The 26406-nt window shown below is 40.9% G+C and overlaps 1 protein-coding gene and 1 non-coding gene across 2 annotated transcripts in view; one reads left to right on the forward strand and one right to left on the reverse strand.

Annotated features, from left to right (window-relative positions):
- Nucleotides 1–5186: 5186 nt before the first annotated feature.
- Nucleotides 5187–26406, forward strand: part of NOL10 (nucleolar protein 10) — an 88529-nt gene continuing 67309 nt past the window's right edge. Inside the window, exons 1-11 of the mRNA XM_026009106.2 lie at nucleotides 5187–5395; nucleotides 7975–8020; nucleotides 10172–10270; nucleotides 12785–12862; nucleotides 14040–14077; nucleotides 15158–15294; nucleotides 16198–16263; nucleotides 18061–18121; nucleotides 20523–20608; nucleotides 23119–23197; nucleotides 24770–24919. Coding sequence (XP_025864891.1) covers nucleotides 5330–5395; nucleotides 7975–8020; nucleotides 10172–10270; nucleotides 12785–12862; nucleotides 14040–14077; nucleotides 15158–15294; nucleotides 16198–16263; nucleotides 18061–18121; nucleotides 20523–20608; nucleotides 23119–23197; nucleotides 24770–24919 — 906 coding nt within the window. The 5' untranslated portion in view covers nucleotides 5187–5329. The remainder of the gene's footprint in view (nucleotides 5396–7974; nucleotides 8021–10171; nucleotides 10271–12784; nucleotides 12863–14039; nucleotides 14078–15157; nucleotides 15295–16197; nucleotides 16264–18060; nucleotides 18122–20522; nucleotides 20609–23118; nucleotides 23198–24769; nucleotides 24920–26406) is intronic.
- LOC112927802 (U12 minor spliceosomal RNA) lies at nucleotides 8774–8920 on the reverse strand. Its single transcript, XR_003236637.1, has one exon. It is a non-coding gene; the product is annotated as a U12 minor spliceosomal RNA (small nuclear RNA).

Below are 26406 nucleotides of genomic sequence, written 5' to 3' on the forward strand. Positions count from 1 at the left end.
AAACGAAATGCAAACCTGGCACTGACACTGAACTTCTTTCAGAAGATGGCCAACCAGATAATCAGATACGCTTAAATCAATTGTTAAAAAGACTATCATTGAAATTTTTTTTAATCCTAAAGTTTTTTCTTTTAAAGAATACAGCCAGAAGTACCAGGTTAAGTGCAGCTTAAGAAACACTGCAGTGAGATTATATACAATGTTTGATGAGAACTTAGATATTTTAAGCCCTCCTAGAGATGAAGAGGGATGAATGGGAGTTACCGAGGTTTCCAGAGAGAGGGAGTTGAAAAAAGTCAGAAGAGCAGGAGTGGCAGGAGAGGGTCTTGTATTTTTCAAGCTGTAAGTAGTTCAGCTTGGAGAGTCTAGTGGGTGAGGGGCAGCATCAGGTACTGTGACTGGAAGGCCAGAGAGGTCAGCAAAAGTAGGCAGATGTATTCTTCTAGGTTTGGGGAAAACTAAAGAGTTTTGAATTGGAGTGTAATGTGATCAGATTTTCCCATTAGAGATTATTTTGTACCCTGGGGGAGACAGAGACCAGAGAAAAGGATTATAAGGGGCTGGTGAGAGAGGATGAAGCTTTGAACTCTTATGGCACGATGGCAACAGAGAAGAATGAATCTGACATTTGAAAAGTAGAATCAAAAGGATTTGGAGACCAACTGGCCATGGAGGTAGAGAATTAAAGAGGAATCTTGGAGATTGCTTGAAAGTTTCTGAAATGGCAACTAATAAAACAGAACATTTAAGTTAGGCTTCATGGCTCCAAATATGGAGCCTACATTTAGCTCTTTTTCTCTTAAATAGTTTTAAATATTTTGGTTCCCAGGACTAGATAATAGCAAGTAATGCATAGTTTTCACCATGTCAGGTGCTGTTTTTTCACCATGTCAGGTGCTGTTTGGAGTACTCCAACTGTACTGAATTTTATTGAATCTCAAAGCCCAAGGGGGCGCCTGGCTGGATCAGTTGGTAGATCTCAGGGTTGTGAGTTCGAGTCCCACATTGGGCATGGAATCTATGTAAAAAGAAAGAAAGAAAGAAAGAAAGAAAAAAAGAAAGAAAGAAAGAAAGAAAGAAAGAGGGATGGAGGGATGCCTGGGTGGCTCAGCGGTTGGGCGTCTGCCTTTGGCTCAGGGTGTGATCCAGGAGTACCTAGATTGAGGCCCGCATCAGGCTCCCTGTATGGAGCCTGCTTCTCCCTCTGCCTAGGTCTCTGCCTCTCTTTGTGTCTCTCATGAATAAATAAATAAAATCTTAAAAAAAGAAGAAATAAAGAAATAAAAGCCCATTAACTGTTATACACACCATTAGCTAAAGTACCACTATAGGAAAAAACACCGTCACCTAAACATGCATGACACAGAAGACAGACCTTCACTTCAGGAATGTTAAGAATAGATATCCTGGACTCCATGATTTATGGCATCTGCTCATTTAAAAAAAAATTACATGGGGGTCCCTGGGTGGCTCAGCGGTTTGATGCCTGCCTTCGGCCCAGGGCGTGATCCTGGAGACCCGGGATCAAGTCCCACATCGGGCTCCCTGTGTGGAGCCGCTTCTCTCTCTCTCTCTCTCTCTCTCTCTCTCTCTCTCTCTCTCTCCTCCCTCTCTCATGAATAAATAAATTCTAAAAACAATTACAACAGCCCTCTGAAGTAGGTCCTAATATTATCTTTATTTTTCAAATGCGGAAACAGAGGCAGGGAGAGATTAGGTTCGCTCACTGTAGCTCTAGGCTCTCTCTGGGTAGCCAGTGGGAGAATCAGGATCTGGCTCCAATCTGGCTCTACAGTCTATGCTCTTAGCTCCAAGCACAGGCATCTAGTAAGCATTACATTCACAGTTCATTATATCCTCAGAAGCGTTTGTGTTATAGATGATACTAGAAACACTGGAGAAAAGACACCTGCTTTGCAGTTCTGTCCTCAGTGGAAAGCAACCTAGAGTGCAGTTACAGCCAGTAAGCCCCTAGGCTAGTGACGGTGGGGAGGGAGCTGTGTTGGCTTTGAGGAACCAAGAACACCTTGTTTTATCTTGCAGGAAACACTGTGTTCCCTCCTGTGTGGTTTCTGACTCTGACATTTTTTGTTGGAGACACAAGAAGTAGAAATGGACGTATCTGAAACAGTAATCATCTGGCATAGAGATACACTGTTTTTAACAAGGCCGCAATGTACAGATGAAAGAATTAGGACTTCGGGTCAGGATGAGCAGTGATAAATTAATTGATTCATTTCAATGAAGAGATATCTACTGAAAGTGCGCTACACACTAGGCACTGGGTTGGCCCAGGGAACTCAGAGATGAATTAAGGCCCAGTGCTGCCACCGAGTCTAGATGGACTGGACGGGGTGGTCAGACACGTACAATACAACCCTCAAAGATAATTGCCATGGATTTACACAAAATCATTCAAACTAACCCAAGAAGAGGGAGTGTGAGGGTACAATGGAAGCATGCTGGGTCACATGTGAGCTGTTGAAGCTGGTATGGCATTATACTTTCAAATACATTAACATTTTCCTATAGTAATAAAAATGAGAGAGGGAGAAGATAAAAGAATGAAGGACATGTTCTAAAGGAGACTGTCCCAAGTTTAATAAAGGAAGATGCTTTATGGGCTCTTGAAAAATGCCATTTTAGTTAGCCTTGAGAAGTCATGGTGATTTAAGGAAACCAGAGCACTTGAATGAAATCTCCAAGCCTAGGCTTCGAGGACAGCATTACATCCAGGTTCATTATTATTGTCCTTACAGGGTGTGTTAAATTACCATGTTTATTGCTAACAAAAATCTACCAAAAAGATAAGAGTTGCCATAAAGGTACTTATACAGTACAGTGAGCATAAGAGAAAGAACAAGATATTCAAGAGGCGAGTTTTGAGGAGGCGGTGGAAACTGGATATAAGGTGAAAAAGAGAGCATTCCAGAATTCAGATTAGCATGAACGAAGATTCAAAAACAGAATAATGAAACCAGTGCTAATGAATGAGAAGGCAGATTTAGGCATCAGTGGGAAATAGGACCCTATAAAGCAAAGCGAAATGGCCTAGGGCCCTTAATTACCAAAATTAGTAGGATAGGAGTGCCTGGGTGGCTCAGTCAATTAAGTGTCTGAGTTTGGCTCAGTTTGCGATGTCAGGGTCCTGGGATCCAGCCCCGCCTCAGGCTCCCTGCTCCGCAGGCAGTCTGCTTGTCCCTCTGCCACTCCCCTTGCTCATGCTGTCTCTCTCAAATAAATAAAATCTTTTTAAAAATTAGGGGATGCCTGGGTGGCTCAGCGGTTGAGCGCCTGCCTTTGGCCCAGGGCATGATCCCAGAGTCCTGGGATCGAGTCCTACCTACATCGGGCTCCTTGCATGGAGCCTGCTTCTCCCTCTGCTTGTGTCTCTGCCTCTCTCTGTGTCTCTTGTGAATTAAATATTTTTTAAAAATTAGTAGGACAGGTCTACATATCTTCTATTTAACGCATAGTACTTCATAAGTGACAGATACTATCATGTTTTACAATCAATGGACTTTTACAAGACATTCGTGGAAATAATAAAAGTAGCATCTTTTTTGTATAAAATTATTCAAGATTTCTTGGAAATCATCTTGCATATTTTGGAAAATAAGTGCCTTCTATTTTTATGACTTGCTTGCAAGGCTTATTACTGCTACGGAGCCGGTGACCTCTCTACTGTGGCACGATGCTTCCCCACGGGGGATGACAGTCCTGCGCATTCCCTCCAAAGAAACGCTCAAGCAGAAGGTAGAACCTGGACTGGAACTTTGAGGACAGTTACAGCAAAACCAAAATTGCTAAGCCCAGAAGCCCTCCCCCTTGGGGTAAACTAATACAGCCTGTGCTCGAAATGATCCACCTTGGGGATCCCTGGGTGGCGCAGCGGTTTGGCGCCTGCCTTTGGCCCAGGGCCCAATCCTGGGGACCCGGGATCGAATCCCACGTCGGGCTCCCGGTGCATGGAGCCTGCTTCTCCCTCTGCCTGTGTCTCTGCCTCTCTCTGTCTATCATAAATAAATAAAAAAAATTAAAAAAAAAAAAGAAAGAAAGAAATGATCCACCTCGGTTACATGCAAGGGACGCGGTACTGTTAGGATTTCACAAGGCCCCGTGTGACTGCTCGGAACTACACTTTCCCATTAACTTTGCATCTAAGCTGAAAATGCTCCAGTCCCCGGGTCTGGGCAACAGTTTCGGAGGCCCCTCTCCCTCACCGAACAACCAACAGAGTTCGTCAACTTTCTGAAAACGCTGTAGCGAGGGGCTGTGTTTGTCCTTCCGGTCACACACCCCTCTCCCAAGACATCAGTTTCAAAAGCACTTCATCCTCCATCTTCACCCTCCTGCTTTTACAATTTTCCTTAGTATGCTTTTTTTTTCTTCTTTCCCTTCTTAGTGGATGTCAAACAAATCTAGATGCAAGTAACATTTTTACTACACCGGATTTTTAAAAAATAGATTTACGAAATATTTTATTTATTTATTAGAGAGAGCGAGAGAGAGAGAGGCAGAGACACAGGCAGAGGGAGAAGCAGGCTCCATGCAGGGAGCCCGATGTGGGACTCAACCCCAGGTCTTCAGGGTCAGGCCCTGGGCTGAAGGTGATGCTAAATCGGGGAGCCACCCGGGCTGCCCTTTTTTTTTTAATTTTTTAATTTTTATTTATTTATGATAGTCAGAGAGAGAGAGAGAGAGAGAGGCAGAGACACAGGCAGAGGGAGAAGCAGGCTCCATGCAGGGAGCCCGATGTAGGTAGGACTCGATCCCCGGTCTCCAGGATCACGCCCTGGGCGGAAGGGGGCGCTAAACCGCTGCGCCACCCAGGGACCCCCCGACACCAGCTGCAAAGCGCACTCATGTGCGATGTATTATAGCTTAAACGGGGGGCAGAAAAGAATACGAGTCCACCGGTTCGCGGCCGCCTTCTCCCGCTGGGGTCCCTTGACCCGGCCTCCAAGACCTCCGGTCGCCCAGCCAGCACCGCGACACTCGGCCAGGACGGCGGCTCCAGGGGCTTCCTAACCGCCAGGGGTGTGGAGGCGCGAGAGAGCGACTCTCTCCTGCCCCGCCCCGGGGTCGCCCCGCCAGAGCCCCACTCGCGGTCCACCCAGCCGCTCCGCTCCCCGCCGCCCGCCACTTCCTTCTTCCGGAGACTGGCGCTGTTCCGGCGCGGGGGCTGCGTCATCAGCCGGCGCCGACGCCTGCGCCTGCGCCTGCGCCGCCCAGGCGCGCGGGGCCCACGCTCAGAGCCGGATGCTCGCGTGCGGCGCGGGGTCCCGGGCGCTGGGAGGAACGCGGGGCGCCGCGGCTCTGCCCCACCATGCAGGTGTCCAGCCTCAACGAGGTGAAGGTTTACAGTCTCAGCTGCGGCAAGTCGCTGCCCGAGGTGAGGCGCTTCGGGGTCCCCCTCCTGGCGACGCGGCCGCCCCTGGCCTCGGCCCTGGCCTCTGTCAGCCCCCCGCCCCCCGGGCCGGCCCCTCACTCCGGGGGGGGGGGAGGTCGGTGCTGGGAGACGCGGACCTTGCAGTGCCGAGGGTGGGTGATGGGCGCCGGACAGCTTCGCTGCACCTTCTGTCGGGTTCTCTGGAACAGAGGACGCGTCCCTTTGGGCTCCGAGGGATGCTCCCGGCCTCCGCCGCACTGAGGACGGAACAGATCGGTCACAGAATTTAGGGCGTAGAGGGCAGTATCTCTGAGCCTTGCTGACCTTAGCTTGATGTCATCGAGGCTTGGGACCTTAGGACCTCGGAATTGGAAGGAGCTGGGAAAACAATGATTCCTTTACAGTCTTATATTTAAAATGTGCAACAGATCCGGTGATGGGAAGGGTGACTACTTATCCAGGCTCACACACCTGTGCCCTGAGGCTTGTTTTTGTTTTTTTTTACTTCTTAAAAGTTTCAGTCAAGCCTCTGTCCAACTGCTTCCAGCGAGAGGAAACTTTTTTTTTTTAATTTTTATTTATTATTTATGATAGTCACAGAGAGAGAGAGAGAGAGGCAGAGACACAGGCAGAGGGAGAAGCAGGCTCCATGCACCGGGAGCCCAATGTGGGATTCGATCCCGGGTTTCCAGGATCGCGCCCTGGGCCAAAGGCAGGCGCCAAACCGCTGTGCCACCCAGGGATCCCAGCGGGAGGAAACTTGTAGCAGAGGCTGATTTCTGTTTTTAGATCACTGATTAGATACTGGTTTTATTTATTTATTTATCTATTTACCTATCTATTTGTTTAAAGATTTTATCTATTCATGAGAGACACACAGAGAGAGGCAGAGACACAGGCAGAGGGAGAAGCAGGCTCCATGCAGGGAGCCGGACAAGGGACTGGGCCCCGGGACTCCAGGATCACACCCTGGGCTGAAGGCGGCGCTAAACCCCTGAGCCACCCAGGGATCCCCTAGATACTGGTTTTAAAACTTGTCATTTAACAGCATGCTGGTGTGGGTTTGACTCTTGCCCTTAGAAATCAGAATACAGGGCAGCCCGGGTGGCTCAGTGGTTTAGCACCGCCTTCAGCCCAGGGCATGATCCTGGAGTCCCGGGATCGAGTCCCACGTCCGGGATCGAGTCCCACGTCTGGCTCCCTGCATGGAGCCTGCTTCTCCCTCTGCCTGTGTCTCTGCCTCTCTGTCTCTCTCTCTCTCTCTGTGTCTCTCATGAATAAATAAATTAAACCTTTAAAAACAACAATAAAAAAGAAGTCAGAATACATGTAGCTCTTTGCGGGGTCTGCCCCTGAAAGACCTGAAGTCAGGGATTCGATTTGTCCTCTCTTTTCAGAATTCAGGCTAGGTAATTCCTCATCTTCCAGTTTTATTCTTCACACACAGTGTGATCTTTTCTCATTTTGTTCATTCCCCACATTTGTTGAGAGGTCACTGCACGCGGGCAGCCCTGTTGTGAGTGTTGGGATGCACGGAGACCACGTCAGATCAAAGTGCCCTGTTGGGATAAAGGATAAGTGAACAAACGAGGAGTCAACTGCAGATAATGATTAAGTGTTTTGAGGGACGTGTGAGTAGAGGAAAGCATCGTGGCGAACGTGGTCAGAGAAAGTATTTTGGGTAAAGCCTTTGTGGAAGGCCTCTCCACCCGAAGTATAGGAGCAGAAGCTTGGATAAGGAAAAGGAGCCAGTCGTGTGAAGCTGGGGAAAGAGTTTTCAGTGCTGGGAGAACAGAAAGTCTAAGTGTTTCCAGATTGGAATGCTCTTGGCATGTTGGAGAAACAGAAGAAGCACAGGTGTAGGTGTGGCTGTGTTTGGGCGGGGGGCGGAGAGCAGGGGTGGAAGGCTGGAGAGGTGGGCCCTGAAGGTTGAGGTAGGGAGTTGGGGTGTTGTCCTTAGTGCTGTTGGAAGCCATCGTTGGGCTTTAGTGTGGGCTGCTGTGTGCAAATGACTGTCACTGGGGGAAGCTGAGTGGGGATGAGGTTGATGGGCCACCTGAGAGACTTGGGCTTTGGAATTACACTGCCCGCTGTGCTGAGCTCCATTAATTTCAGAATGAAGTGTGCCATCAATGAATTTGACTTAAAAGTGTCATTTCTTCATTATCAGGTATCAGCTGTTTGGTTAGTTGATGATCTACTTTTCTTCTTTGTAAAAAAAAAAAAAAGTTTCTGTAAGAAACTTTGTCCTTTTAATGTTTTACTGATTAATATTTCACCTGAATAAAGTTATCCCATATGTTAGTTGTAACCCCTAATATTTGAGGCTTATTGCCTTCCGGATGAATTCATTTTCTGTGGTGTCAATCATAGTAGTTCTAGAATTTATTATCTAATGTGTCTAAATATGTAGTAGAAAAAAAATCCAGAGGATATGGTAACAAGATTGGGATGAGAGAATATTTTCACTTCCTATGTGAATATATTCCTGTAATGTTTTGATTTTTTTTTAATATGAGCATTTTTGTAAGCAGAAAAGCAAAATAGTTATGTTTTGAAACTGTCTCTTCATTTTCTTTAAGTGGCTTTCTGACAGGAAAAAGAGAGCACTACAGAAGAAGGATGTTGGTAAGTATTATTTTTTCCCACTTTGACTATATTCATGATCCATGTTATAATGCTTTCCCACATTTGTTGTTACATTTAAGTGGAGGTTTGCAAAAATATGGCTCAAAATATGCTTTTTTGCCCTTTTTCATCTACAAAACCTTATGCTGTAATTGATTTGTTCCAGTGGGTGTGGGGTTTAATTCTACCTATGTATAACCAAATAAGTTAGCCTGTTACTATTTCATGGATAATAGCAGAGGATGCAAGACTCCTGCGTCAGAGATGAGGACTCTGTTACTCAGTGTGGCATGGCAGGTAGCAGACATGTCAGCATATTGCTGTCAGTTCTCTTTGCCCTGAGTCCCCCAGGGGCACTTAGATAGCCCGCAGCTGCTGGCCACACAGGGGGCTTGTGTTGAAGCTGAGGGACTCTGAGCTTGGGGAGTCCGCTGCTTTTATAGCAATCAAGAAGCAAGCCTGCTTTGTCCAGAGGAGACGTGTTACCTGTCCAGGTTCTTAGCTGTACAGGTAACCCAGAGAACTGGCTCAGGTGAAGGCATGGCTGGGGCATTGTGGCCTTATCATACCTAGAAGATGTATAGGAATGTAAGAGGCCCAAGGAGGACAGTCTGTCCTAGCAGTGCCATAATTGCCTTGTTCTGCATTGTATCAATTTTTTTTTTATTAAAAGATCATTGCAGAAGATTTTAATTCTTTAATTGATGGTGGTTGGGAAGAATATAAGATCAGTTTGTTTGTTTTAAAGGGGGACTGACAGATTGTGACTCCCAGGAATCCCACAAAGTAGGCCGGTCACCTTTGGGGCAACCTTTACCCACTTAAAAATTCACGTCACATTAACAGTGAGGATTCATGTGTCACACTGAGTTATTTTCCTTACTCATAACTTTGAGGCATTGAGACATTGATCGGGTTGGTTTTTTTTTTTTAACAAATTTTCACTAAATTTTCTCCATCACAACTTGTCATAAGAAAGATGATTTACTTTCCATATATATTGTTTAAATTTGTCTCTAAAAATCAAAGACTAAGATGTTGAAGGGGTTTCTTCTGGGTGTGAGATAAATACCCCAAGGCAAGCATCTTGGAAGAGATAGCTCTGTATAGCTGGGACTGAAGTTAGATGAGAAAACTTTGAGTCAAAGGAAAATGAGAACTGCTGCCCTAGTAATGTTCACTGATTTGGATTTCTTCTGATTCCCCCATCTACTCCAGCATCCACGTGTGTAGGAAAACAGATTTAGATGACTTTGAGGAAAAAACTGTTCATGGACTCTTTCAGCCCATCTCAAAACTATTTTGTATCTTCCATATCGAGTAGGCCATTCCTACTCAGCTAGTTTGAATCTTATATTTGGGTTTAATTTAATAAACAAGGCAGTAATGTGCCATAGAGTCATCCTTGCAGTAGACCCATTGTTACTATAGCAACCTGCAAGAATCCACACATTTTTATAGAAAAGGGAACCAGGTGTTGTGAGAATCCATGTTTATGTTTTGATCCAGAGAGATTGCTCTAAATCTTTACCCTGGGTCCTCTCAGCTCAGCTGTGTGTCAGTTTCTTGGTAGCAGTTTCTTACATTAACTTAAGATTTGAAAGGTTTAAACTTATTATTATTTAGAAGGAAAAAAAGATAAGATTTTTGTCTTACCTATGACTGAGTAATAATAGTGGTATGATGTTTGTTGTTTCCCCTTTATCCAGATTTTGAAACTGGATGTTTGTTTCACACCATTATGGACATTTTTCTTTTCAAGTAGTGATGATACTTTTTCTGTTTAAAAAGTAAAAATAAGAGGTGCCTGGGTGGCTGAGTGGGTTACCCATCTGCTTTCAGCTCAGGTCACTATCTCAGGTCCTTGGAATGTTGGGCTCCCTGCTCAGCGGGGAGTCTGTTTCTCCTGCCCCTCCCCCCTGCTCATGCAGGCTCAGTACACTAAGTACTGAGCTTAGAAAACTAATATATGAGCTCAGAAAAAACCTCCCCATGTGATAGGTGGGTCTGTACTGATGTGCTTTCCCAAGGCTTGGAAGTACGGGGACGTTGATGACCTGTTCATAGTGATTGTTCTCTGTGTTTTGTCTTTTTATGAAATAAAATAAGCACTTGGTAGTTAAACCCATTAGTTATTTCCTCTCTTTGTAGATGTCCGCAGGAGAATTGAACTTATTCAGGATTTTGAAATGCCTACTGTTTGCACCACTATTAAAGTGTCAAAAGATGGACAGTATATCTTAGCAACTGGTAAGTATCATTACATACATGATTTACATACATTTTATAGTAGGAAATGCTAGGGTGGGAAAGGTCACTTTTTTATTTAACATTTTATTATAAACCATTTCAAACATACAGAAATACTGAAAAAATTGTATAGTAAACATCTCTTTACCCATCACCTAGGTTCTCATGAGTGTTTTGCATGACCATATCTCTCCATCTCTGTGCATCCATCCATTCATTCTGTTTCTTAATGCATTTCAGAGCAGGTTGCAGATATGAGTGTCCTTTTCTGCCACATCTTTTGAGGAGTTTTGACAGAGGCATACACCTGTGTAAGCCAAATCCCAGTCAAGATCCAGAACATTCCTTTTACCCAGAAATGTCTTTCATGCCCCTCATCATCCTGCTCCCGCCCATGCAGAGGCAATGCTCTGTGGTTTGTGTGTTGTTGTTGTTGTTGTGTTGTTGTTTTGGTACTGGTGACAAGCGCAGCCTGTTTTGGAACCTTACATAAATGCAGTCATACATTGTGGATTATTTTTATTTGGGACTTATTTTCTTAGGACTTTAAGATTCATACGTGTTATGTGTGTCAGTAGTTTTTTCTTATTACCAAATAGTATTTCCTTATAAAAATAGTTTATCTATTCTTCATTTAATAGAAACCTGGACTGTTCTAATTTTTTGGCTGTTATTGATAAAGCCCTGTGAACAACCCTATACAGGCTTGTTTTGAGAACATTGTTGGGTCATAAGGTCTTTTTAGTTTTAGTTTTAGAGGAAGCTGCCAGACTTTTTCCAAAGTCAGATCATTTTACATTCCTACCAACAATGATTGAGAGTTTCTGGAAGGGTTACTTTTAACATAACTTACTGTATAATGGACTAATATTTTTTATGCCACTAAGCGTTTATATTAGTAATATTCATCAGTTTCAAGTGATATGAGTGTCACTTGTATAAAATATGGGGTGATGTGTTATAATTTAGAAGAGTATTACCCAGGGTGTGGTTTGGCTGTGCTTTTGGTACAATATCCTGTGTATTGGCCATATACTTTTTTTTACTTCGCTGGCTTAACATGCATCTGTATCCCTTTTCTAAACACTTTCTTATTTGACAGAACTTTTATACATCAACATGCCAGTCTCTCTTACTCTGTAATGGTTGTCTTAGTACTAACACTATGCACATTTCTTAGCCTCCAGTTCATATGTAAGAACTATGTATGCCATATGTAGTTTTATATACATAAACTTATGGAATATATTATATATAGTAATGGTGTTTGTGTGTGTGTGTGTGTGTGTACACTTTTTAAAAATGAGCCGAAGGCAGATGCTTAACCACTGAGTCACCCAGGCGTCCCTATTATACTATTTTTAAATGAGGTCTTAGGAACTCAAAGATTACCTTATTTCCTTTTTTAAAAAATATTGGCTTTAAAAATCAGTCTTTTTCTTTTCTTAATAATGCAAACATGATAAACTTACAAAAAATGAAGACATTACAGAAATATAAAAGATAAAATGTGAAAGGCCCTAAAATTGGGCTTCACAGAGATGAACAATCACTGTGCAGAGTACTTACATCATCAGTGTTGAGTCTTACAAACATGGGGTCATAGGCACCACTCTGCAGCACTCACCTGGTCCTTCTGTCCTCTCCCTTTACTTGGTAGTGTGTTTTGGCAGCTTTCCTTGTCAGTACAGGTCTTCATCCTCCACTTTATGAGGTGTATGATGTTTTGCCATCATTTATTTAATGATTTTTCTATCAGTGGACATTTTACTTCCTTTCAGCTTTGGGCTATTTGTAAACAGTGCTGCAGTGAACACTCTTCATGTCTTGCTATATGTTTCTCTAGGACAAATTTGTATAAGTTGAAATAAGGATTCCAGGTATATAAACATCACATATTTTACAGATTTTGCCAGGTTGTCCTTCAAAGAAGTTGTAACAATTTATACTAATCACCAAGTGTGTGAGAGTACTTCTTTTTTTAACACCCTCATCTACACAGATGTTAACTGTCTTTTAATCTTTGCCATTCTGATAAACAATAGCTATTTCATTGTTTTAATCTACTTTGTTAGATTGTTTGTGAAGTTTATTAGTATTTTGTATTTCATTTTTTGTGACTTGCTTGTTTGTATTCTCTGCTGATTTTTTTGTTTTTTAAAGATTTATTTATTTATTTATGATAGACATAGAGAGAAAGAGAGGCAGAGATACAGGAGGAGGGAGAAGCAGGTTCCATGCCGGGCGCCCGACGCGGGACTCGATCCCGGGACTCCAGGATCGCACCCTGGGCCAAAGGCAGGCGCCAAACCGCTGAGCCACCCAGGGATCCCCCTCTGCTGATTTTCTTCTTGGGTTGTTGAAGAGGGCTGCTTTTAGATTCTTTTTCTTTCATGAGGTTATAATGAATCCTATTCATCTCAGAAAAGAAGGTATACTTAATACACCTGCAGGGTATTGACAATGAAAGGTATGTCCTTTAGGTTTTACATCACATTAATTTTTTTTTTATAGGAACATATAAACCTCGGGTTCGATGTTACGACACCTATCAGTTATCCTTGAAGTTTGAAAGGTGTTTAGATTCAGAAGGTAAGTAAGAGATAAAATTTGAGTTCACGAAAATAGCTTTTTTATATGTGGCTACTCTTCTGCTTTTTAAAAATGGAGACGGGCCATGTATAAGTTTTCTTTGCTGTGTAATGGATTGCCATGAATGTGGCAGCTTAAAACATCCATTTATTAGCTGATTGCTCTGTAGGTGAAGTTCATCTAGGCTCTGCTGTGTCCTGTTTTCAGGGCTGACCCAAGCTGTCAGCCAGGCACATCTGGCTCTTACTCAGGAACTCTGGGTGAGAATCTGCTTCAAAGCTTCCCGGGTGTTGGCAGAATGCGGTTTGTTATGCATGTGGGGCTGGGGTTCCCGTTTCCTGCTGGCTGTCAGCCTGGGGCCACTCTCAGCTCCTGGAGGTTGCCTGCATACCTTGTCACCTGGTCTTCTCCACCTTTAAACCAGCACCTACTTGTTGGGTCCTTCTCCTGGTTTGATTCTCTTACTTCCCCTTCTGCCACCAACGAGAAAACTGATTTTAAAGAGCTCTTGTAATTATAAATCTCCCCATTCACCATCCAATGCAATATAGTCACGGGTGGCCCACCACACTCATAGGCTTCGCCCTCTCTGCAGGGAAGGTGACTGTACCAGAAGGGCAGGGAAAGTGGACGGATTTCTGTCAGGTGCCTGGTTTTGAGGCATTTGAGAGAAAAGCAATTAATAGACTAAGTCTTCTCCAACTGGTTTTACTCTTTCCTTTTTCAAAACAAGACACACTTCCGCATGCTGCTAATAGCAACTGTTTTCACTCTTCATTTATGTTTAGCAGATATACAACAAAAGGGTAAAAAGCTGCTGTTCTCTTTTTTAAGTAAATAATTAAAGAATTTTTGAATGTTCTTTAATGTCTATTTGTATTTTGAACTCAGAAAAATTGGGAAAGTCTAGAAGTCATTATGTTTTGTGAGTTTAATTCGCTTCAGTTCTGCAGAAAATCTGATCTATCTGTATTGAGAAATTAAAAAGCTTTTAATATTCCACTTGTTTTAGGGCCAATATAATATGGCAAATTTATTATTTTATGAAAGGACAAAAAGGGGGAGAACCCAGTATTTGCATATAATTTTTGTGTTGAATTAGAATCTGCATCAAGTTTGCATTTGTATGAAAGTGGATTGATAATTGTAATTTTTCTTACTCTTTCCTGTTTTTCAGTTGTCACCTTTGAAACTTTGTCTGATGACTACTCAAAGGTATGCTTGATAGTGCTGGTCAGTACTGGTCATGATAGATATTTCTATGATGTTCCCATTGTTACGTTAGGAATGGCTGTGTAGTAAAATAAAACCTATAATTTCTATTAATATATTTTTAGTTTGATGACAGGTGTGATACCTAAAGTATCTTTTAAGACAACAGTGATGGCCTTTGGCCAGTCTAATTAAGTTTTCTATATAACATATGGAACTTTACATCGTCAAGAATTGGTAGCAGCCATCTCTTTTTAGGCCATGCTAGATTGTAGATTTGTGATTTTTAAGTATTTCCTTTAAACTAGTATTATTTACCAAGTTGCTTCCATATGTGAGAAGTAAAATAGTATTGTATGTCTAATTTTTTTAACTCTGCAAACAGATGGTCATGGAACAGTTCAAAACACAGTTAAATTCATCTATTTTTTCTTGTCTGTTTTTGGTGCCATTAGTCCATCTTTCAACTTATGTCATTTTCAGTAGTTATAAAATTGTCAGAGTACCTTATTCAATTTAAGGTACGTTAAAAAATAAAAATAAATTTTTAGTGATGTCAGATATCACTGTGAAGGAAAATGGAATATTCTGAGCTGACCTGGCTTTATGTATTGTCTTCAGTTCTGGAAACTGTGGAATGTAGTCTATTCTTTTGCCTAATAGTGGTCATTAGTTGTGTTTTTGGGAACATATAATTCCCTGAGTGGCAATTGTGAGATTATTAAAATGTGTTAAGTAAAATAGGGAATTACTTGAGGTTGCTGAGCAGTGCTCCATGTTGTAAAGTGCTGGAGCCAGGTAAATGAAGGGCGTTTGTTTTAAGTTTCTGTCAGAGGCAAGAAAAACTATCTTGGGTTCAGGAAAGCAATAAGAAAGCATAGGAGAAAAAAAAAAAAAAAGAAAGCATGGGAGAGGTTTGATTCTTAGTCATGATAGAGAGCTAGTTGTGTGTGCACACGTACATGTTACAGAGAGGGAGGGTGGGAGGGATCAGAGTTATCTAGCTCCATCGGTTCTAGTGGTGATGAAGTAAATGCTTTACCTAGAAACCTCAGCAAACTCATGTTCTTGTTTCATTTTCAGATTGTTTTCTTACATAATGATAGATACATCGAATTTCATTCACAATCAGGTTTTTACTACAAAACCAGAATACCAAAGTTCGGGAGAGATTTCTCCTACCACTATCCATCCTGTGACTTGTACTTTGTTGGCGCAAGGTATTGGGTCGGATCCTTTGTTTTCTCCACCCCACCCCCCACCCCCCAGCTTCTGTTGTTGAAATCAAGAAGAGGAATTCAAAGAGGAATAAGACATGATCCCTGCCTTTCAGTTGCTTGAAGGATGTAGTTCCAGAGTAACTGCTCATTTGGGAATTACATCCTTGGCTTTTATTAGCATGGTGCTCTGAACCTAGCGCCATGTGGGCACCTCATAGGGTTATATTGGTGGTGAAGGTGATTTCCTAGTCCCATTGCGCAATGTTTTAAAATCTCATTTTTAAAAGCTACCTTCTATATAATGATAAAAATAATACATATCCATTTTAGAAATTGGGAAAATATAAAAATGTATTAAAAAAATCACCCATCATCATGCCTTCTAGAGGAAATCCTTATAAGTATTTAGTTGTATTTCCTTAAAGTCTTTTCTGCTATATACATACGGATCCATTTTGGATCTTGTATTCTCTGTGTTATTTGTAAATAACATTCCACCTGATAAATTCTTTTCTTTTTTTAACCCTTTGATTTTTTTTGTTGGAGTTCAATTTGCCAACATTTAGCATAACACCCAGTGCTCATTCTGCCAAGTGCTCCCCTCAGTGCCCATCACCCAGTCACCCCAACCCCTGCCCACCTCCCTTTCCTCTACCCCTTGTTCGTTTCCCAGAGTTACCACCTGATAAATTCATAATATTTTCTTTTGTACATGAACAAACTCACAAAAAAAGGTGATTATTTTTTAGGTTTAAAATACATTTTGGTTTAAGTTTTACATGGGGAAGTAATGCCCTGTAAGCAAAAGATATATGTACATACTTCTAAAATTTATATTTACTTGAAGTGAAGTTCATTGCAATTTACCAGATTTCTAACTTAATTCAATTCATTACTTTGCAGCTCTGAAGTTTATAGATTAAACTTAGAACAAGGACGGTACTTGAATCCTCTACAGACCGATGCCGCGTGAGTGTTCTGTTGTCAGAATACTGCTGTATTTCTCTTGGCCAGGAGATGGAGCCAGATGCTCAAGTTATCAGATGGCATGTTGCATTTAAAGGAGCGTGGGGCAACTTAGTTATTTAAAAAAGTATCATTGAGTTTTTTCTTAAATATAAAATTCACTGAAAGACCTGGTGATTTCTTTAAAATTTTAATTTTTTAATATACTCGAAAATTTTATAACTCTACAAGGTTCAGTTTATTTTTTGGAGTGTTCTTTAACTTTTCATTTATGATTTTGTTCTGTGGTATCTCTTGTGGAGAAATTTTGGATTATTTGCAATATGACTTTTTAAATTTTATTTTTTATGTTTTTGCTGGCAGACATTTAAGGTTTTTTTTCAAGTTTTCCTCCCCCCCCCCCCTCACATTATAGTCTGTATTTTTATTTTATTCAGAGAGAAATCCTTTAGGGATTAATTTATCATAATAATAATACTGAGTAATAATGACAATGGTAACAGTGAAAGCGCTTACTCTGTGCCAGATATTCAGTATTTTATACATATTAGCTCATTAGCTCATGTTAAACTTAGAACAATTTTACTATCATCATTTCCATTTTAAAGATAGGACAGCTGAGGCACAGAGAGCATGAGTCCATAGTCACACAGCTAGTAAGGATTGGAAGCTAGGTTACTTTTCATCTAAGTGTATAAAGCACTTTTTGGATTTTCCTTATTTTTTTTTTTATATTTTAATTTATTTATTCATGAGAGACCTAGAGGCAGAAGACACAGGCAGAGGGAGAAGCAGGCTTCATGCAGGGAGCCTGACATGGGACTCGATCCCAGAATCCCGGGGATCATGCCCTGAGCCAAAGGCAGACACTTAACTGCTGAGCCACCCAGGTGTCCCTGGATTTTCCTTATTGCTTTGAAAGGGTCTTTTAAAGGTTGGAAGAACCTGTAGTGATAAAGACCAGATAAACTCTTCAGTATTTCTTTTCATATGGCTTGAAATGCTCTTATTTTCTTTAAAAAAAGAACTAGAGTAACTTCATGATGCATTGTTGAATAATAAATGCTTTATGGCTGGATACTTTCCTGTTGGTAATAGCTATTATTTATTGAGTATCTTGTGAGTTCGGATGCCATGCTGAACATTTTATCATTTTTTCATTTAGTGAAGTATCCATTTTACAGAAAATGAGGCTTAGGGATCCCTGGGTGGCTCAGCGGTTTGGCACCTGCCTTTGGCCCAGGGCACGATCCTGGAGTCCTGGGATCGAGTCCCACGTCAGGCTCCCGGCATGAAGCCTGCTTCTCCCTCCTCCTGTGTCTCTGCCTCTCTCTCTCCCTCTCTATGTCTATCATAAATAAATAAATAAATAATCTTTAGAAATGGGTAAAATGTTAAAAAAAAAAATAAAGAAAGAAAGAAAATGAGGCTTGGATTAGTACACCCAACTCAAGCTAGTCCGGTCTCAGGACTCACTATCTTAGTGATAGCCTGTGTTCTTTCTGCCGTGGGGAGAAGGTATACTGAGAAAATAGAATGAACCTTTATTGTCAAGGTGGTAGGATAGTATTTCAGAAGGAATCCCTTCATTGTCTCATCCCCTGGCAGATTGAGGGTTGAGTGTCATTCTGGGGAATTCTTTCCTTTTTGGGATTTTTTTGTACGCAGATGAATAAGGAAGAACCTACCTGTCTTCTTTCTCCACAGGATTGAGTTGACTATTTAGAAAGTTCATGGAGTATCTCTCCCACCTAAAATAAATATAATAATACTTTCTCCCTTCCTGCTTTACTGTTTCAGGGAGAATAACGTGTGTGACATCAACTCAGTGCATGGCTTGTTTGCCACAGGAACGATAGAGGTAAGCAGACATGACATTTATTTTCTTAACTTGTTTTGCATTTGATAATGAGTGGAGTTTTACTTGCAGATGGAGTGGCTTGTTCTAAAAGCAGAGTGCTAAAGGAGCAGCAGGCTACTGGTTTACTTTTTGCAGGGACATTGGTAACGCTGCACACCCAGACAGGGCCCTTGTGTTGCCGCAGATTGGCCCTTGGTGTGTCTGCTCTGGCACACTTTGACGTGGATCATCTCTGACATTGATCATCAGGCGCTAGATGAGCATTGCCAGCCTCAGGGGAGCAGTGGTAGCATGACAGCCAGTCCTGTTCCTAGCAGGAGGCAATATGTCATGCAGTCCCAGCTCTGATACTTCCTGGCTTTACAACTGAATTACTTGCCCTGAGGCTGTTTCCTCATCAGTGACATGGAGATAATGATAGCTTGCTTGCCAGCTTTACAGAGGCGCTGGTGAGAGCCACTCCGAACACCCTGTGTGGAAACATTGTCAGCTATAAAGGCGTACAAGATCATGATCTGTACATCCTGGAGAGTAGGATTCAGTAAATACACAACACTTCCCTTTTAAACTGTAGTACTTCGGAGTCTGTGTTCTTCGTACTTGTCGAGAATATTCCTAGATTTGCAGTTTTCTGTTTTTTTTTTTTTTTTTTTTTAAGGTTTTATTTATTTATTCATGATAGAGAGAGAGAGAGAGGCAGAGACAGAGGCAGAGGCAGAGGCAGAGGGAGAAGCAGGCTCCATGTCGGGAGCCTGACACGGAACTCGATCCCAGGACTCCAGGATCACGCCCTGGCCCAAAGGAAGGTGCTAAACCGCTAAGCTACCCAGGGATCCCCAGATTTGCAGTTTTTAATTAAAATAGGTACTCATAGTTTAAAAAAAAAAAGTGAGAAATGTATTATTGAAAAAGTGTTCTCTTGTGCCTTCCAGTCATCAAATCCTACAGCCTGGAGTTAATTCTTTAATGTTTTTTTCCTAGGTATATGCAAATATGTGTATGTTAGTCATATATTTTTTAAAGCTTTTTACAAAAGTAAAATTATATTTCTTGACTTGCTTTTTTTTTAAACATGATAGTATATAATATACATTTTTATACATCTGTACTTATAATGCTAAATTTTTAAATTTTATTTTATTTTTTAAAGATTTTATTTATTTATTCATGAGAGAGACAGAGAGAGAGAGAGAGGCAGAGACAGAAACAGGCTCCATGCAGGGAGCCCGATGTGGGACTTGATCCTGAGATTCCAGGAGCATGTCCTGGGCCAAAGGCAGGTGCTAAACCACTGAGCCATCCAGGCATCCCTAAATTAAATTTTTTAAACTGATGGATAGGATTCCATTGTTTAAAGGTACTATAGTTGATTAAACCAATCCCAGATGGATGAAATTTAGGTCTCTACTCAAATTATTTTTATGCATTTTTCTTTCAGTGATTGCATAGTATTCTTTTTTTTTTAAAAGATTTTATTTATTTAAGAGAGAATGAGCAGGGAGGAGGGACAGAGGGGGAGAGAGAGAGAAAGGGGGGGGGGCAGACTCCCTGCTCAGCAGGGAGCTGATAAGGGGCTCGATCCCAGGACCCTGGGATCATGACCTGAGCCAGAGGCTAACAACTGCGCCACCCAGGCGCCTCAGCATAGTGTTCTTCTTAAATGGATTGTGCCAGTCACTCTCTTGCTCTATTGCTTGCAGTTCTTTTTTTGTTATTGTGTTTTTCATTTTTTGCTTTATTTTTCCCTAGCTATGTATTTTTTTAAAATTCTGAAAAGTTGAAGACTGCACTTTCAAAAAAAAAAAAAGAAAACTGCACTTTCTGAGAAATTGAAAACACAGTTCACTCATTACATACATTTTGCACATTTGCTTTCTTTTCCATAAAAATATGAGTGTATATATAAAATGTTTTTTGCACCATTTGAAAGCAAATTGCAGACATTGTGACATTTTAGCCCTAAATACTTCTGAATGTTTTTCTTAAAAGGAAGGACTTTCTTGTATAAAATCATATTACTGTTATCCCTAAGAAATTTAGCATTGATACAATAAAATTATGTATTAAATACTTAACATTGATACAGTAAATATTTAAATATTTTCAGTTCTACCACAATGTATTTCACAGCTCCTGCTCCACTCTACCACCCAAACCAAGGTCCAGTCAGGGATCAGACATTGCATTTTGGATTTTCTTAACCAATTTTTTTTTTTTCCTTTTAAAAACAAATTCAGCTCATTGTAAAATATTTGACAGTACCAAAAAGGGTGGAAGAAAAGAATTAAATTCTTAGCGCCATGAGATAATCAGTGTTAGTAAAGCCTTTTTCAGTATTTGTCTAAGAATTTTCTGGCAGCAGCTATTTTGTAAAATTACCACTTTTTTTTTTTTTTTTTAGGGTCGAGTAGAGTGCTGGGACCCAAGAACTCGCGGTAGAGTGGGCCTGTTAGACTGTGCATTAAGTAGTGTCACAGCAGATTCAGAGTAAGTGGAAATGAACGTGGTTTAAGTACCCATCTGCTTATGATTTAAACACGGGTATCAATATTGCATTAAAATTAATTGCTGAAGGTATCTGAGGTGGTAGTTTTGTGAGTGTTTTATGTAAAAACCCTTTTCTGGAAAAGTTCAATAAGTGGGAAAGCCGGACAGAATTCCTTTCTAAGGTGCTACATAGAATGTCTTTTTTTGTTAGTTGCTGTTGAATTTTATTTAAACAGGTACACTGCAGGAATGTGTAGTTCCAATTCTGTAAGATCTAGTGATAGAACCATGTGTTCACCACTGCAGTTAATAAGCAACAAGGTGTACTTTGAATTCTAAGGTAGAGGAAGGCAAGTGTTTCAGATATCTTCTTGTTCTTGTTTGCCAATTCCTACTCTAAAACAATCAGAAAAGTAACACACACTTGGGGGATGAAAACTTCTACCTGCCTGAATTTTAGTAAGATGTATTGGCCTCTGTCTTCCCTCCACTCACCAGAGTGGTTACTGTTGCACTGTTTGGTACATATGTTTCCAGACATTTTTCTGTGCTCATATTAATACATATGCAATCTTACACTTTCTTGGTCAGATTCACGATTTGGGATTATTTGTTGTAATCATTTCAGAAACATCTTTTCTCTGGGATCTTGATATTTGTAGTATTGTGACTTTACTCATCATTTCGGTTGGCCAGACATATACCTATAGTTGTGTTGTGTGGGAGGTAGAGTGTTTGATGGGTGGGCTGCAGAGGGAATGTGAACCCTCTAAATTATTTCTGATATTTGTGTGATTTGCATTTTTCTGGGGGAGAAAAGAATTTATGTAGTTCTTTCTTTTGAAAAATTTGCTTACTTAAAGCATCCTTGACTTAGAGAAAAGGTACAAATTGCTTAATTGGAAAGACGTCTTTTTCTAATGTATACATTTTTCCCTATATGGTAAGCAAAGATTTAATTTTTTTCATCTTTTAATTATGACATTTAAAGGGAGTGTAGGTAGTGGGGGGTGGGGTAACTGGGTGACAGGCATTACGGAGGGCACATGATGTAATGTAATGAGCACTGGGTGTTATATACAACTGATGAATCACTGACTACCTCTGAAACTGGTAATACATTGTATGTTAACTAATTGAATGTAAATTAAATAAAAAAAATAAAGGGAGTGTAGGGAATTTTTTTCCTTATTAATGAGTAATACTAAAGTAATACTAATGAACAATTTCATTAATCATGGTATGGGTATAGATAGTAGACAATCTTAAAGTGGAAAATTTACTTATTCTACATTCGTTTTTAGAATTAGACATTTCTATTGTGAAATACCATATACATACACAATCTCAAAACATTAATGTACAGATTACCAAATTATTATAAAGCTCTATGTTTGTCAATAGAAGAAACCAATAGAGAAATGATTTTCATAGAAGCCTGAGAAAACAGGCCAGCAGGAGTTCTATGTATTGTGTCTTAACACTTATTTTTACTGTAATTTTTATGACTGTAATAGAAGTAACATTATAGAAAATTTAAGGAAGGGATGTGAAAAGATAATCTTTACTGTGGTCTTTAGAAATATGGGAGTATTTATTGTTTTTTTTCTTTACATAAAATATTGATTTACAAACACTTCCTATGACCACTTTTGTTCTTGTGAGTTGAGTGTTTTTAGCTATGATGACAGTTATTTTGTTTGCTTGTTTATTATTTTTCAAAGATATTTATTTAAGAGAGAACATGAGCAAGGATAGAGGGGCAGAGAGGGAGGGAGAAGCAGGCTCTCTGCTGAGCAGGGAGCCCAACGCAGTACTCAGTCCCAGGACTCTGGCATCATGACTTGAGCTAAAGGTAGATGCTTAACTGACTGAACCACCTAGGTGCCCCCAAAGAAGAGATGTTTATGTAAATACCTTATCCTGGCTTAATCAAAGGGAAGATACTGTCATACTCATCTTTTTCAGGTGGTTTTATAGTTTTATAAATTTTTATTTTTGCTTGTAGATACTTTGACAGTATTTTTTACAGTTTGGAAGAAGCTAATCTACAGATATTTAAAAGCAGACTACATTTACATATAAAGCTTATTTTTTATTTTGATTAAGAAAGTCTGGATATAAGTACCTTTTATTATTATTATTTTTATTTTAAAGATTTGTTTGTTTATTTTACAGAGAGGGAGAGAGAGAGAGAGAATGTGTGTGGGGGGAGAGGCAGAGGAGTAGAATCTTTTTTTTTTAAGATTTTATTTACTCGTGAGACAGGCAGAGACATAGGCAGAGGGTTCCTCGTGGGGAGCCTGATGTGGGACTTGATCCCCAGGTCTGGAATCATGCCCTGAGCCAAAGGCAGATGCTCAACTGCTGAGCCACCCACGCGTCCCTATAAGTACCTTTTAAATATTACGCTAGAAATAGGATTTTCTCCTTTAGAATGAAAGATTAATGCATTTGTTCCTTGAAAGGTTTGGCCATAATACATGGAACACAAATATTTTGCCTTTCAGAATAAACAGTTTACCAACAATCTCTGCTTTGAAATTTAATGGTGCCTTGACCATGGCAGTTGGAACATCTACAGGGCAGGTGAGTATGTTTAAGATGGAAACTTCATACTTAAGTTAGTATCTCAGAGGCATGTATATATTGTGGGAAACATCCACTTTATTTGTTCTGTTTGGCAACAGAAAATGAAGCATTATTGTTTTGACCAGAGTGGAGGGGGTACTCTGGAATGCTATACTCTTTTAGCACCTTGAAAAAAATCTTTTTTTTTTTTTTTTAAAGATTTTATTTATTTATTCACGAGAGACACACAGAGAGAGGCAGAGACACAGGCAGAGGGAGAAGCAGGCTCCCTGTGGGGAGTCCCATGCGAGACTCAATCCCAGGACCCTGGGATCACGACCTGAGCTAAAGGCAGACGCTCAACTGCTGAGCCACCCAGGCATCCCCACCTTGAGAAGTTTTGATTGTGGCCTTCATGGTTGATCTGAGAGGTTTTTTTTTTATAAGATTTTATTTATTTATTCATGAGAGACACAGAGAGAGAGGCAGAGACACAGGCAGAGGGAGAAGCAGGCTCCACGCAGGGGGCCTGATGTGGGATATGATCCTGGGACTCCAGGATCACGCTCTGGGCTGAAGGCGGTGCTAAACTGCTGAGCCACCTGGGCTGCCCAATCTGAGAGGTTCTTAAGCTGGAGCTACAATGGAGCTATTTATTATGCCTCAGGCATTCTCTTAAATGTGATTTAGAACAATATTTTCCAGTGTGTGGGTCAGCAAAGCTTGGAATTTCAGCAGATTCCTACTCTTGCAGGATCACAGTGCATTTGCGTACATATTGAAGCTCTGAAAATTCATCTAGACAAGAAATGTGCTTAACAAGTATTTCCAAAATTTATGTATCCCAGGAAGCTTTTTTTCACCGAGCACCATTGACCCCATGCCATGCAGTAATGTATGTTCGCAGTGCTCGTCTGACAAGTATGGGTTGAGTAGCCACTGTGACCTATTCTTTCTTCCCTTCTTTCCTTCAAGGCAGAGCCCACACACTTGCAGGTTTGCTCTCCTCTGAAACAGATTCAAGACCCTACTTCCAGTGGAGATACTGCCTGTGTTGTCATGGTCTGCAGAAGATCTGTCACCAGGGGCTGAGGTCTGGCTTCTGCAGCCCTCTGGTCCTCGCCCCCGCCACCCCCCCCCCCCCAACAGTCATAGCTTTGCCACCACTGTCCTCTCAGACCTGCTGTGATTATGTTCAGCACGCCTTTTTTTCTTATTTCTGTCAGCAACTTTGACAGTGCGTGGTACATGTAGGTCCTCGGTATATATATTTGTTTTAGTTCACAAATGACACAGACTCTTACAAATTTTTCTTTCTGTTCCTTTCTTAGTATAGCCCATTCTCAATCTTAGTATGCCCAAAAATTATTCTCTGGTGAAATTCATAAAACTGTGTTACTCTAAGGGTGATTTAATAGATTTTTCTAGAATGTTTTTGTTGTCAGACTTTAGAATCATTGTGCCCTGAGTAAGGTGTTCATTATACTCATAAAAAGGCAGTAAAACAAATGGCAGCCATTATTCTAAGTTTTCAAAGTTGTTTTTAAGATACAATTTGCTTAAACAAATCATTTGTTTTCTTTCTCTTAGGTTTTATTATATGACCTTCGATCGGATAAGCCACTGTTGGTTAAGGATCACCAGTATGGGCTGCCCATTAAGTCAGTTCATTTCCAGGATTCATTAGATTTGATTTTGTCTGCAGACTCGCGCATCATCAAAATGTGGAATAAGAACTCAGTATGTACTTATTAGGATATTTTCCTAATATTTCTTTTCTTTCTGTTGTCTTTTTGAGTTATATGGGCTTTTGAGACAGAGATGCTAAATGCCCATCTGAGAGTTTAGTTGGGAGTCAGTTACTTGAGCAGAGATATTCATACATAAATAAAGTAGTGAAGACTGCTTTCTTACTGCTGAGAAGTTGTCCTGGTTTGCTAGAACTGGCATGCCTTTCTGCATGTTCAGTTAGGTAGAGAGTAAATCCCTTTTTAAAAACATCGCTCCATGAGAACCTCCTAGATCCTGAGGCTCTTTCACAGCTTGGGAAAGTTTTTATGAGCTACTAATTATCTTTCCATGTCAACGTTATTATGTATCTCAATTTCATACCTTTTAAAACCCATCTCAAATAATTGCCTTCTGGAAATGACCCCTTTTCAATAATTTCTTAAAGTGTTTTTCTTAAAAACATTATTAAGAATATTTGATGTGGGGACACCTGAGTGGCTCAGTTGGTTAAGCTCTGACTCTTGATTTCGGCTCAAGTCACAATCTCAGAGTTGTAAGATTGAGCCCTGCAGTGCCCACTGGTGGGGAGTCTGCTTGAGATTGTCTCTCTCCTTCTTCCTCTCCCTGCTTGTGTGTTCTCTCCTTCTTTAAAAAAAAAAAAAACACAAAATATTTGATGTTCTTTCTTCTCACTTCCAAGTGTCATTTAAAATGTAAAAGTAACAAGCCTATATTTCTGGTTTTCACCAGCCTTATGCTTTTCATTTTTTGTTTTAAAACTTTAAATATTTTGAGAGTTGGGACACCTGGGTGGCTCAGCGGTTGGGTGTCTGCCTTCCCCTCAGGGCCTGATCCTAGGGTCTGGGGATCAGGTCCCATGTCAGGCTCCCTGCGGGGAGCCTGCTTTTCCCTCTGCCTGTGTCTCCGCCTCTCTGTGTCTCTCATGAGTAAATAAATAAAATCTTTAAAAATTTTTTTTGAGAGTAGAGGAAGATCAGTTTGTTAATAAAATGGGAAAAAATTCAGTATAGCAAATTTTTTTTTTAAGATTTTATTTGTTTAGAGGGAGAAAGAGCACAAGTGGGGTGAGGGGCAGAGGGAGAGAGAAGCTCAAGCAGGCTCCCCGCTGAGTGCAGAGCCAACACAGGGCTCAATCCCAGGACCCTGAGATCGTGACCTAAAGCAAAATCAAGAGTTGGATGCTCAACTGACTAAGCCACTCAGACATCTCAATATAGCAATGGCTTTTAAGAGTTCTTTGTATTTGGGGATCCCTGGGTGGCTCAGCGGTTTAGCGCCTGCCTTTGGCCCAGGGCATTATCTTGGAGTCCCGGAATTGAGTCCGACATCCGGCTCCCTGCATGGAGCCTGCTTCTCCCTCTGCCTGTGTCTCTGCCTCTCTCTCTCTCTCTCTCTCTCTCTCTCTCTGTGTGTGTGTCTCTCATGAATAAATAAAATCTTTAAAAAAAAAAAAAAGAATTCTTTGTATTTAATTA

The sequence above is a fragment of the Vulpes vulpes genome, chromosome 8 (genome assembly GCF_048418805.1).
Source record: "Vulpes vulpes isolate BD-2025 chromosome 8, VulVul3, whole genome shotgun sequence".
Classification (NCBI taxonomy): Eukaryota; Metazoa; Chordata; class Mammalia; order Carnivora; family Canidae; genus Vulpes; species Vulpes vulpes.